The 13,793-nt window shown below is 38.2% G+C and overlaps 1 protein-coding gene across 1 annotated transcript in view; it reads right to left on the bottom strand.

Annotated features, from left to right (window-relative positions):
• MGAM2 (maltase-glucoamylase 2 (putative)) overlaps window positions 1–13,793 on the bottom strand; it is an 85,789-nt gene that overhangs the window by 4,359 nt on the left and 67,637 nt on the right. Inside the window, exons 45-47 of the mRNA XM_049641985.1 lie at window positions 6,090–6,139; window positions 2,623–2,796; window positions 1–1,290 (exon numbers count right to left, since the gene is read on the bottom strand). The exon at window positions 1–1,290 is cut by the window's left edge and continues 4,359 nt beyond it. Coding sequence (XP_049497942.1) covers window positions 1–1,290; window positions 2,623–2,796; window positions 6,090–6,139 — 1,514 coding nt within the window. The remainder of the gene's footprint in view (window positions 1,291–2,622; window positions 2,797–6,089; window positions 6,140–13,793) is intronic.

Raw genomic sequence — 13,793 nt, 5'->3', positions numbered from 1 at the left:
AATAGTACTTGTTGGGAAAGGAGTGGTTGTGATCGGCAGAGTACTAGTACTAGCAGCAGGAGTACTTGTAGAGGATGGCATAGTGGCATCAGAACTGGTAGTACTCGTTGTCACTTCAGTGGTACTTGTTGAGAAAGGAGTGGTTGTGATCAGCAGAGTACTAGTAATACTACTAGTAGTAGTGCTTGTAGGGGCAGGTGTGGTGGTATCAGCACCAGCAGTACTAGTTGTCCCTTCAATAGTACTTGTTGCGAAAGGAGTGGTTGTGATCGGCAGAGCACTAGTACTAGCAGCAGGAGTACTTGTAGAGGACGGCGTAGTGGCATCAGAACTGGTAGTACTCGTTGTCACTTCAATGGTACTTGTTGAGAAAGGAGTGGTTGTGATCGGCAGAGCACTAGTACTACTACTAGTAGTAGTACTTGTAGGGGCAGGTGTGGTGGTATCAGGACCAGCAGCACTAGTTGTCACTTCAATAGTACTTGTTGGGAAAGGAGTGGTTGTGATAAGAGTACTAATACTACTAGTAGTACTTGTAGGGGCAGGTGTGGTGGTATCAGGACCAGCAGTACTAGTTGTCATTTCAATAGTACTTGTTGGGAAAGGAGCGGTTGTGACAGGCAGAGTACTAGGACTACTACTAGTAGTAGTACTTGTAGCAGCAGGTGTAGTGGTATCAGCACCAGCAGTACTAGTTGTCACTTCAATAGTACTTGTTGCGAAAGGAGTGGTTGTGATAAGAGTACTAATACTACTAGTAGCACTTGTAGCAGCAGGTGTAGGGGTATCAGGACCAGCAGTACTTGTTGTCACTTCAATAGTACTTGTTGGGAAAGGAGTGGTTGTGATCGGCAGAGTACTAGGACTAGCAGCAGAGGTACTTGTAGAGGATGGTGTAGTGGGATCAGAACTGGTAGTACTAGTTGTCATTTCAATAGTACTTGTTGAGAAAGGAGTGGTTGTGATAGGAAGAGTACTAGTGCTAGCAGTAGGGGTACTTGTAGAGGATGGTGTAGTGCTATTAGTAATAGTAGTATTTGTTGTATCTTCCATAGTACTTGTTGGGAAAGGAGTGGTTGTGATAGGAAGAGTCGTAGTAGTACTCGCAGAACTAGTGATAACAGTTTCAAAAGTGGTAGCCTTAGTCGTAACTGTAGAAGGATGTAGAGACTCTGTCGGGAAGGTACTTGTCATAGGTGTAGTGGAAATTATAGGGCCACCGTATATCCAGGTAACCTCAGTTAGTTTTTCCAGGTTGATAATCTTGTCAGTCAATTGAATTGTTAGTATCTGCCAGAAAATAAGAGATAAAGTTGGTGTTTCAGAACTACTTAAACATTATATTTAAGGCATATTTCAAATTATAATTTAACAAAAACAGATGTATTCATTCTTTTTCCAGAGAGTAATAAAAGGATATAGATTCCTTTCCAGGTCACTGATTCCAGACAGATAAACAGAAGGATGTGTTGTGTACATGATCCCTGTGCTGGAAATCTGTGTCTTTCCACTTCATCAGGCCAAACCACATTGCTTTCAAGTATTCGAGGCTTTGATAAAAACCAACATGTATTAAAATCTCATTGCTTTGCCACTAGATTTTAACTTTCCCAAAGGCAGGCTGGTTTCATGTTTCACCATCCCCAATGCTGAGTATAAGTGCCTGGCATATAATAGGCATCTGATATGCTACTAAGTTTCCTAAAAAGAAGGTGTTGAGAAATTTTCTGCATCAGTCTTAACGAGGGTGGTCTTGAACACAATAGTCCAGGAAAAATGTGTTGAAGTAGATAATTAGAAAGGACTAGAGAGAGAGAAGCTATCTGAGTGTTCAGAGGGGCGTTTTCCACAATCCAGATATTAGCAGGTCACTCTTTCACTGCTTGGAAAACAGGAATTATACTTACCTATTTTCCCTTCTGAATGATACCACCTAAGAGTCACTAGTTCATACTTAGGACAGGTCTAGTGTTCTAACGTGGGATACCTTTCCCTCTGTGGTTACTCTTGGTACCTCTGCTGGTAATTTGTCTTCCGCATAGGCATCTCCTACAGCAGACCCTGGTAGAGGGTCTAGTAGCATCTGCTATTTATGTCACTCCGTTTTGTTAACCAAATAATTTTACCTCACATCACAGGTGGGACATATTCACTTTGATGATGACCACAGTTTACTGCCAATTTTCACCAACCTACAAGATCTATCAATTTGACCAGGGGTTAATTTCCCTGGGAGTAATTTCAGGAAGAAGGGAGAAAATCTCCAACAATTTTTATGGGATCACTCTTCTTTTGTTTTAGCCTCTTTCACAGAAGCAAATAAATTTTGTGATGCTAGCCCGAGAGGCTAACTTTACTTAACACATAGCACCATTTCTGGGAAACACATGGAAAGGATTTCATCAGACTACTAAACATTGATCCCTGGACTACATTGGGAAGACTGCCGACATTGCACATTTCACAACAGGATTCGATACTCACAATTTTTCATGAACATACTATTGCACATATCTCTATAGCCTTTCAAATAGAAGCACATAAAAGAATGATAATAGTGGTGATAATTTGGCAGAATAATAAATTTAACTTATAATATGATAATATTCCTTTGAGACATACCTGATTGTAAGGGTCACTCTTGAAATTCTTCTCCATGAATTGCTTGTTGTCATAAGTAAAAGTGACTTGTGTCACATAAGTAGAGTTTAGCCCCCAGATTTTAATATATCCAACTTTCAGTGGATTTGAGTCACTCAAATACTTATTGTGCACGGTCTGGATTTGCAATATGTTCTATGAAGAATATGTAAAAAGAAAAAAAATACTTAATACGTCTGCTGATAGACTATACTTCACTTTAAAATGTTAAGAAACCTCAAATTAGTATTGTTGTGCTGGTTTGCTGTTTTAATTCTTAAACACCTCATGAAGAAACACTTCCTGAGTACCTGCTACAACAAATTTGATAATGCCAACATTACAAAAGTTATTTTACCTATACTGTTACTAATTCTTATAAGGATCTTGAAAAGAAAGCATCATTATCTCAGTTTTACATGAGGAAACAGGCTCTGGGAGTGAAGTGAGCAGCTAAATGATATAGATACGTTTGGAATCATGATGGGGCTCTGAGCATTGTACTGTGTGAGTTAACACAGGGTGAACAAAGAATTATGGCAAACAGTCCCTAGACTAAGGACAGTTTGCAACAAATATAGGGACTTGACTAAATCATGAACTTGATTAAGCATCAACACAAGGGTTAAACCAATGTGAGATAAGTGGCAATGTAGAGCATGATTAAGGCCTAAATGAAAAAAAAAGAAGGGAGAGGGAAACAAACCACAAGAGACCCTTAACAACAGAGAACAAACTGAGGGTTGATGGAGGGAAGTAGGTGAGGAGTGGGCTAGATGGTGATTGGGCATTCAGGAGGGCACTTGTTGGGATGAGCACTGGGTGTTATATGTTAAGTGATGAATCACTAAATTCTACTCCTGAAACCAATATTGCACTATATGTTAACAAGCTAAAGTTTAAATTAAAAAAAAAAAAGAAAATCATAGTGAATATTTGTCATGGGTGTTGAGAGAAAGGAGAAATCACTGTGGAATAGGGTGGTCAAGAGAGGACTTAGGAAGGACCTGGAACTTCAGGAAGCCTGGAAGGATGGATGGAGTTAGAAAGGTGAAATGAGAAAGGGAATGGGGGCAGGGACACGTTGAAGAAAGGCACATTCATTGAGCGCAAGAGCTACGGTAGCTGGTGCTGAGCCAACAGGAATAAGACTGGTTACAATGTAAGATAGGAAAATGAAGATTTTATACAATAAATCAAGGGGATAGTGGCAATAGAATGATGGTATAAACTCCTTAACTGGCAACAGTAGAAAGAAAAAAAAATATGTTCAATTGTCTTTATGGAGAATTTAATAAGACTTTGAGACTGATTGCACAAGCAGAATCAAGGGGAAATTAAGACAAATGGATAGAACTTGAAGTAAATGGGTGTGCTGAAGCCAGTTGGCACTTACTGATTCAAGAGACCCTACCGTTAAGTTGCCTAGAATTTTGCAGGCCAGTTGATATCTTGAAATTGGCTAAAATGGTGGGAGTACCTACACCACAGGAATTAGCAAATGCTACAAATCAGCCCCACACCCGCATAACCCCGTACCAGCCAGCACACCATTGGTAATTTTTTTTAAGTTTATTTATTTATTTTTGAGAGAGAGCAAGCACGGGGGGGAGGGGCAGAGAGAAAGGGAGACAGAGAATCCCAAGCAGACTCTGTGCTGTCAGCACAGAGCCCAACGTGGGACTCGAACTCATGAACCGTGAGATCATGACCTGAGCTCAAATCAAGAGTCAGAGGCCTAACTGAGTGAACCACCCAGGCACCCCTGAACACCACTGATAATTACCCACAGGGAAAGTTAGAAGCGTTCTTTCATTTCAAGCCACTGATCCTTAGAAAAAATTCCATCAAGTGTCACAGAGAAATACAAATTTATTTATCCCTTGTTTAGAATAACAGAAGAATGGAATATTAGAGTTAGAAACTATTTGCAGGCGTTTTATCATCAAGAAACACATATTAAACAGGGGAAGTGCCTTCCCTAGGTTAAATAACTAGTTAGCAGTAGAAATAGAACTAAAATCCAGGGCTTCTAAATCAATGTGAGCCATATATGTAATTGTTAATGTTCTCATAGCCACATATTTTTAAAGTAAGAAGAAATAGGGGAAATTGATTTAAAAATACATTTTATTTAACCCAATATATCCCAAATGTTATTATTTTTAACATTTATTCAATATAAAAATATTAATGAGGTATTTTACAATCTTTCAAATATTTCAAGTTAAGATGGTCACATTTCTAGTGCTCAATGGTCACATGTGGCTAGTAGCTATCATATTGGCTAATGCAGCTCTAATAAGATATTTTCTCAGTCCTGGGTACCATGTTTTAAGAGGAATCTAGACTAATTGTGGTCGAAACAGAATAATCAGATCTGGAAACCCATAGAAGCACAAAACAGGAGAAGTGTGAAGTTTGCCTGCAGATGTATAATTCTGAGAGAAGACAGAGAGTATACACAATGGACATCTTCAAATCCCTGAAGCAGTATTATGTATAAAAGACAATAGATTTGTGTTATACTATTCCTTAAATGCAAATAGGTAAAAATTATAGAGAAGCAAATTCCAGGTCTGACATAGAATGATCATTTAACATGCCTGGTAGATTGGTTGTATTAATTTCTCTAATTATTCACCCTTCCCTATTCATACCCTTTTCTATGTAATTTTGGCAATGCCCTCTCTCTGGATGGGGCGTTCTATTCCACCTTTGTCTTTGAGCTTGGCCATGTAACTCTCCCTTGCTAATAGGATAGTAGTCAACTTGCTGCAAATTGGAGATTTTAAAAAGTGCTCAAGCATTTCCACTACTGTTTTTGTCCTCTTCTGAGGTCATGAAAAGGTCATGCCCAGACCTGCCCATAAGGCCATCCTAGGCCATCGAAGAGCCAGCTGACAGGTATGAGTGAGCACAGTCAGGATCACCCTAGTAGCCTAACAGTTCCGCAACTGAGCGCAGATGCATGTGAGCCAGCCAAGATCAGGCAGGTCCAGCCCATAACATCTGACCAGAACTTCCGAACACTACAAACTCATGAGCTAAATAAGTATGTCTTGTTACGTACTGCTGAAGTTTTGAGGTTGTTTGTTACACACCATTGTTATGCAATAGATAACTGATCTAGCATTTATCCTGCAAAATATTATTAGCCAAGAAATGCTGTTTCATCCCCAGAAAACATGTTGTACATTTAAGGACTCATTTTGTAACCAGCATTATATGAATTACAAGCATCTTTTTAGAGAATGATGGCGTATTGGGTAATTGTCAAAACAAGGACTATCCTTATATTAGTTATCGACAGACCCAATTTATAAATGTAAAGCCAGGAAGTTCCTCCTACTAAGAGGCAGAGTATTATTTCAATACAGTTAACTGGTAACGCTTAACCTGCAGCTGACTGGGAATGGATTTATAAAATTCAATAAAAATAGTCTTACCTGAGCTGCTATAAAGTTTGCCAAGAAATAGTTTCCATTTTCATAGGTATCTGCAAGTAAGAAAAAAAGAGTAAGTGACTAGTCGTTGCTTCAACTATAGCAGATAATGTTGCATTCAGTCAACGGGGTCACAGTCACTGATCAGGATAGTCATGACCTCTCTGAGGAACACTAAGGATAGTAGCCAAGGGACTATTTCACCCCAGGGTAGTATGGGGATGTACAGATAAGAGGATGTTTCAAGTATGGGTCAAGTGGTTATAAAAAGTGGTTATAAAAGTGGAAAATCTTGGTTGAACTCAGGATAGATACCCCAGATGAGGAAACATGGAGGCTAGTGATTGCTTTTTTCTGTGCTGAAATAGCAAGCATGTAGCCATGAGAGTTGACATGGCTATGATGGTAAAGGCTCAAAGCAGAGGACAGTGGTGAGGAATTCAGGCTTTCAAGTCAGATTGGCATGGATTCAAATCCCTGCTCTTATACTTAGTTGTTGTACAAGCTCAGGCAAGTAACTTAACATTCTGTCACCTGTAAAATGGAGATAATAATAGTACCTAGTTCATGGCATGCTGCATGAGCAGAATAAGTGCTCAAAATGTATTGTTCACTATCATTATCTGCATCTTCATTATTCTTCTCTCCCTACTCTTAGATCATCCCACCACAGTGCTCTAGTTCACAAGCCCTCCTGCCTCTACAAAACTTAGTCCATCAGTTCTTCCCCAGACCCTCTCTGCTCCTCCAGGCTCCAATTAGGCTCCAAAGTACTCCATTCTGACTATCCCTTTTACTAGACTCTATACAAGCAACCGCATCTCCACATCTCCTTTTTAGTGCCATCTTATCTCAAAAAAGGTAGCCTCTGTTTGTTATGTCCGTGTACTCAACTCATAATTCAATCCAACATCTCCTACACTTCAGTTCCTATGTTTCTTTTTTTTTTTTACTGATTCTGATCTTTTCAGAGTCACCAGTGACACAGTATATTAAATCTAAATATCTCTTCACAATATTCAGGTTTTTACACCTTTCCCCACACATCCCCTCCTTGAAATCATCCTTAGTAGATGTCTACTTTACTCATTCTTCTCATGTGGCTTCTGTAACTCCTATTTCTTAAAAGACAGTTTCATTTCATGTTTTGTTCTTGCCCTTATACATCTTTTAATTAACAGTCATGCCACCATGAGCAACAAAGAATTATCTAGCCCCAAATGTTAGTACTACCAAGGTTGAAGGAACCTGCTCAAAAAAAAAAAAAATGCACTTTCTTAAAAAAAGAAGAAAGTTGGAGAACTCTTGCTTCCTGATTTCAAAATTTACTCAAAGCAACTGTAATCAAGACTGTAGTACTGGCATGAGAATAAATATAGTATATGTATATATAAATATATGTAACTATGTGTATATGTATATGTAAATATATATAGTAATATATGTGTATATATATGCAAATATATATAGTAATATATAGTATATATATGTAAATATATATAGTAATATAAATATATAGTAATAAATATAGTATATGTATATATAAGTATATGTAACTATGTGTATATGTATATGTAAATATATACAGTAATATGATGAAGATTTATTTCTGTGTCCATAATTCTATTTATATTTAATATGTATAATATAAATATATGCACATATATATAAAATATACATACATCTTCATATTTAAAATCAGTTGATTTTCATTAAGGGTCCCAAAACAATTCATGATGGAGAATAGTCTTTTCACATATTATGCTGGGACAACTGGATATCCACATGCAAGGTAATGAACTTGGATTCTACCTCATACCATATACACAGATCAACACAAAATGGACCAAAGATCTAAATGTGAGAGCTTAAACTCTTAAAATTCTTTTTTTTTTAATGTTTATTTTTGGGAGTGGGGGAGGGGCAGAGAGCTAGAGGGAGACAGAAGATCCCAAGCAGGCTCTGGCTGAGAGCAGAAAGTCTCATGCAGGGCTTGAATCCTGAACTGTGACATCATGACCTGAGCCAAAGTCTGATGCTTAACCAACTGAGTCATCCAGGTGTCCCCTAAACTATTTAAGTCTTAGAAGAAAAAAAGGGTAAATCTTTTTGATCTTGGATTTGGCAATAGTTTCTTAGTATACCACAAAGAGCACAAGCAGCAAAAAAATAAATTTGACTTCGTCAAAATGAAAACCTTTTGTGCTTCAAAAGGACACTACAAAGTGAAAAGACAATCCACTGGATGAGAGAAAATATTTGCAAATCATATGTCTAATAAGGGACTTGTATCTAGAATGTTTTTTTATAAAAACATTTACAATTCAATAATAAAAAGACAATCTATTGTAAAAATTGACATAGGATATTAACAGACATTTCTCCAAAGAAGATATGTGAATGGCTAGTAAGTACATGAAAAGATGTTCAATGGCATTAGTGATTAGGGAAATGCAAATCAACCAAAACCACAATGACATATTACTTCACACCCACGAAGACAACTAGACTCAAAAAGACAGTAAGTGTTGACAAGGATGTGGAGAAACCGGACCCTAATGCACTGCTGAAGGAAAGTAAAATGGTACAGCCTCTTTGGAAAAGGATCTGGGGGTTTCCAAAAAAGTAAACATAGACTTACTGTATAGCCTAGAAATTCCACTACTAGGTATGTACCCGAGAGAATTGAAAAAAAAAGTAGGTCTATACAAAAACTTGCACACAGATGTTCATAGCAGCATTTTTCCTAATAGTGAAAAAGTAGAAACAACACAAATGTCTACCAACTGATAAATGGATGTGTAAAATGTGGTATTTTCATCCAAAGTTTTATTATTCAGCCATATAAAAGAAATGAAGTATAGATACATGCTATGACATGGTGGAACCTTAAAAACATTCTGCTAAGTGAAAGAAACCAGTAACAAAAGGCCACATTTATTCAATTTATATGAGTCCATGATTCCATTTATAGGGAATATCTAGCATACACAGATGTATAGCAACAGATCAGTAAATGCCTAGGACTGCATTTCCTGGGGCTGGAAAGAATCGGGGCAGGGTAAGGAAGGATTGAAGGGTGGTATTTACAAGGTGGAGGGCTTATTTGGCGGGTAAATAAATTGTTCTAAAATTGCTTGTGTAATTGTTATACAACTTGGTGAATATACTAAAACCACTGAATTGTACACTTTAAATGGGTAAATTACACACTGTGTGAATTATATCTCAATAAATCCATTACCAAAAAAAGTTGAAGGCCCAAGAACAACAAAAAAAGGGTATTACTTCTTTTACAAAAATATATATATTATTTAAAATTTATGTTAATGTTTATTTTTGAGAGAAAGAGAGAGCACGCACGTGAGCTGGGGAGGGGCAGAGAGAGAGGGAGGCACAGAATCTGAAGCAGATGTCAGGTTCTGAGCTGTCAGCACAGAGTCTGACATGGGGCTCAAACACACAAACTGTGAGATCATGACCTGAGCCAAAGTCAGATGCTTAACTGACCGAGCCACCCAGGTGCTCCTAAAAATATATATTAAAAAAAAAATCTTCTACCAGATCAGTCCAATCCAGTGTATCATTTCTATTTGTCATAACACTCCCAGGCCTATCACTCTGTGGGTCCCTCAGTCTTTCTGGCATCACACCCATATTTCCAAATCCCTGCTCCACCAGGAGGCTCCACAGGCATCTCAAAATCCAAGTGTGCAAAATTAATCTCATTATCTCTCATCATTCTCTAAACTGACTTTATTTCCCATGATCCATACCATGATAATGGAATTGCTCCCTGCCCAATCACCCAAGCATACAGCTGGCATGCAAATAGTTGGCAGTGACCTTGGCAAGAGGGCACTGATACAGTGTTGAATACCTCGTCACAGCAACTAACTCCTTTTGCTGAAATTTGTCATTCACCAAACAAATCCTTGATTAAAATTTCATCCTTCACATAGGTTTAAGATTGGGAACATTCTAGGTCATTAATAAATACAGTTCTTAAATTTAAAAATGCATCGTAGCATATTATTCTCTTACGAGGTTCAAGTCTGCAACTCTCTCTTTTCTTTTTTTTTTTTTAACAGAGAGAGAGCTCATGCAAGCAGGGGGGAGGGGCAGAGGGAGAAAGAATCTTAAGCAGACTCCACACTCAGGGTCTTACATGGGGCTCGAACCCATGACCCTGGGATCATGACCTGAGCCAAAATCAAGAGAGGGGTGCTCAATGGAATGAGCCACCCAGCTGCCTTAAGCCTGTAACTCTCTTAAAATCTAGTGGGTACTTGGTTAATCTCCTTTCTCTGACTTATGGACTTTCTGTGGTCACATTAAACACACTGATTTGAATGTAATGCATCTTAAAGGCTTATCCTGGAATTTTATTTACCTTGTATATTAATGATATGTTTTATTCAGTATCCATGTGCCAGGAATTCTCTCTACACATTAAATCATTTTGTCTGCTTAAAAAAGTCTATATGATAAGCAGAGGTTTCTAGAGGTTAAAGATGAGAAAATGCTGGCAAAGAAATGTTAGGCATCTTTCCAAAAGACATACAACCAATTGGGGCGCCTGGGTGGCTCAGTCGGTTAAGTGTCCGATTTAGGCTCAGGTCATGATCTCATGGTTTGTGAGTCAGGCCCTATGCTGACAGCTCAGAGGCTGGAAACTGCTTCGGATTCTGTGTCTCCCTCTCTCTCTGCCCCTCCCCAACTCACGCTCTGTCTCTCTCTGTCTCTCTCAAAAATAAACATTAAAAAAAAAAAAGACACACAACCAGTAAATGATTGAAATGGTATCTGAATCCAGATCTATGGAATGCCACATTCCACGTTCCTCTCCATGGAGTTTACTTATCACATTGAACTTTACAGAACTAATCGAAGACTAAATTGAACTTTGAAAAAGAGTAATCTTATTCTTTCATAGTCCTCTCTTTAGCCAGGTTCCACCTCTAAATGAGCAACTGAGTCATTTGAAAAATAGCTCTTTATATACTATATTAAATGAGTATGAGGCTATAAGAAGTATCCATTTACTGAGAAGACATTTAAAGTGCCATCTGCAATATTATCAAAACCTTGGAAATACTTGCGATATATTTAACGAAATATGTGTAAGACCCATGCACTGAAAACTACAAAACAGTGAGATAAACAGGCCAACGTAATTAAAAGTGATAGGTAGACATTCCCAATTGATTTATAGAATCAGTGTAATTGCAGGCAAAAATTCTAGCAAGTTTTTGTTAATTATTACTTGTTAAAACAATTTTGAACCCACATTAGTTAACGCAGCGTGGCATTGGCATAAGTATAAACGTACAGATCCATGAAACAGAATAATCCAAAAATAGACTTTCAGCCATACATGACCTATTCACAGCTGATAAAAGTGTCAAGATAATACAACAGGGGAAAGGCTCTGGATCAAATGGAAACACTCGGGGGGGTGGGGGGGGGAGAATGAGCCTTCACCATTATGTACAGACAGAATTTAATACAAAATAGCTGAAAGTCCTACATGTAAAAGCTAAAACTGTAAATCTTCAAAAATATAGGAGGGAGAAAAATCTCTGTAACCCTGAGTTAGACCAAGTGATGTTGCGACGTATGATTTGTATTTGGTCTTCTTCTGGCACAGAACTCTTAAAACCCTTGGATTTTTTCCTAACTGATGAAAACAAAGTATCTTTTGTCATGTTAAGGAGGTGACTTTTGGAAAGCACCTCAGGGTCGTGGCTGGTTGCCAGGAGAATGAACCCTGTTATTTGAGGGCTGGAACTTCCAGCCCCACCATGAGACCCTTGCAAGGGCAGAGGAGTTAGAAATGGTATCAGTCGCCAATGGCCAATAATGTAGCCAATGATGCCAAGATAACGAAGCCTCCTTAAAACCCCAGAAGGATGGGGCTTGGAGAGCTTCCGTACTGGTGAGCATGTAGAGATCTGGGAAAAATACTGCCTCTGGAGAGGGCATGGAAGCTCTGAGCCCCTTCCCACATACCTTGCCCTATGCATTTCTTCCACTTGCTGTTCCTGGTTTATATTCTTTGATAATAATCTGGTAATCTAGTAAGTAAAATGTTTCTCTCAATTCTGGGAGCTGCTCTAGCAAATTAACTGAAACTGAGAAGGAGGTTGTGGGAACTTCTGATTTATAGCCAGTTGGTCTGAAGGACAGGTAACAGTGGACTTGAAAGTGGTGTCTGAATCCCAAGCAGGAGTTGTTGGAACTTCCAATCTGGAGTGGGAGGAATGTGAAGTGGGAGAGGGAGGAGGAGGCAGTTTTATGGGACTGAGCACTTAACCTATGGGATCAGATGCTATTTCCAGGTAGATAGTGTAGGATTTGGGTTGAGTTGAAGGACACTAGTTAATGTCCCAGAATTACTAGTTGACATGGGGGAAACACTCCTCCCACATGTTAGACTTGGTACCAGAATACGTTTTAGGCCAAGACGCAAGAAGTACAGATCTTTTCGTCAAGAAAAGCATGAAAAAAGTGGACTTTTATAAAAATTAAAGTTTGTTTTTTGCAAGATGCTATAGAAGAATTGTATAGGTGAGTTATAGACAGGGCAATGCAAATTGTATCTGATAAAAGCTGGTATACATAACTCTTATAATAAATATAATAAATAGCTTAATAATAAAAAGATAACCCAATAAAAAATAGGCAAAGGACTTGAAATGATACCTCAATAAGAAGATATACAAAGAGCCAATAAACATAAGATGTTCAATGTCAAGGAAATGCAAATTAAGTCCAGGCAGAGATGCACTATGTACCACTAAAATAGTTAAAATTAAAAAATTTTGTAATGTTTATTTATTTTTGAGAGAGAGAGAGAGAGAGAGCATGAGCAGGGGAGGGGCAGAGAGAGAGGGGGACACAGAATCTGAAACAGCTCCAGGCTCTGAGCTGTCAGCACAGAGCCCAGTGTGGGACTTGAACCCACAAACTATGAGATGATGACCGAAGTTGGAAGCTTAACCAACTGAGCTACCCAGGTGCCCCCAAAAGAGTTAAGATTTTAAAAACTGACAATACCAAGTGTTAGTGAAGATGTGGGAAATTGGAACCCTGAAATATTGCCGTTAGTAAGGGGGAGGAGTATAGCCATTTTAGAAAATAATAGGGCTGTTTCTTCAAAAGTTAAATATATGCTTATCACATGGCCCAGCCTGGCAATTTCACTTCCAGGTTTTCACCCAAAGAAAATGCAAACATAGGATTACAAAATGACTTATACTCAAATAATCATGGCAGTTTTATGCATAATGGTAAAAAAACATAAAACAACTTAAATATTCATCAATTAGTAAATGGATAAACAAATTCTGGTATACCCATACAATGGAATGTTATCCAGGAATCAAAAAGGTAATAAGTTACTTTTACATGCCAAAATATGGCAAAACATTTTGTGACCACACATCATTTTGCTAAGTGAAGGAAACTAAGCACAAAAAGAATAAGCCCTGTATAATTCTATTTACGTAAAACCTAGAGAAGACAGATCTAATCTATAGTGACAGAAGGCAGATCGGTGATTGCAGGGCCTGGAACTGGAGGTTGGGAGTAGGCAGGGGTGAGGGGGAAGTTCACTGGAAAGATGCAAATGGGTCTTGAAATTACAAGTTATGAAAATGTTCTGTATCTTGACTGTGGTAGTGGCAATACAACTGTATATATTTG

The sequence above is a fragment of the Panthera uncia genome, chromosome A2 (genome assembly GCF_023721935.1).
Source record: "Panthera uncia isolate 11264 chromosome A2, Puncia_PCG_1.0, whole genome shotgun sequence".
Taxonomy (NCBI): domain Eukaryota; kingdom Metazoa; phylum Chordata; class Mammalia; order Carnivora; family Felidae; genus Panthera; species Panthera uncia.
The sequence above is the reverse complement of the archived record's forward strand: the minus strand, read 5'-3'. Positions and strand labels throughout refer to the sequence as shown.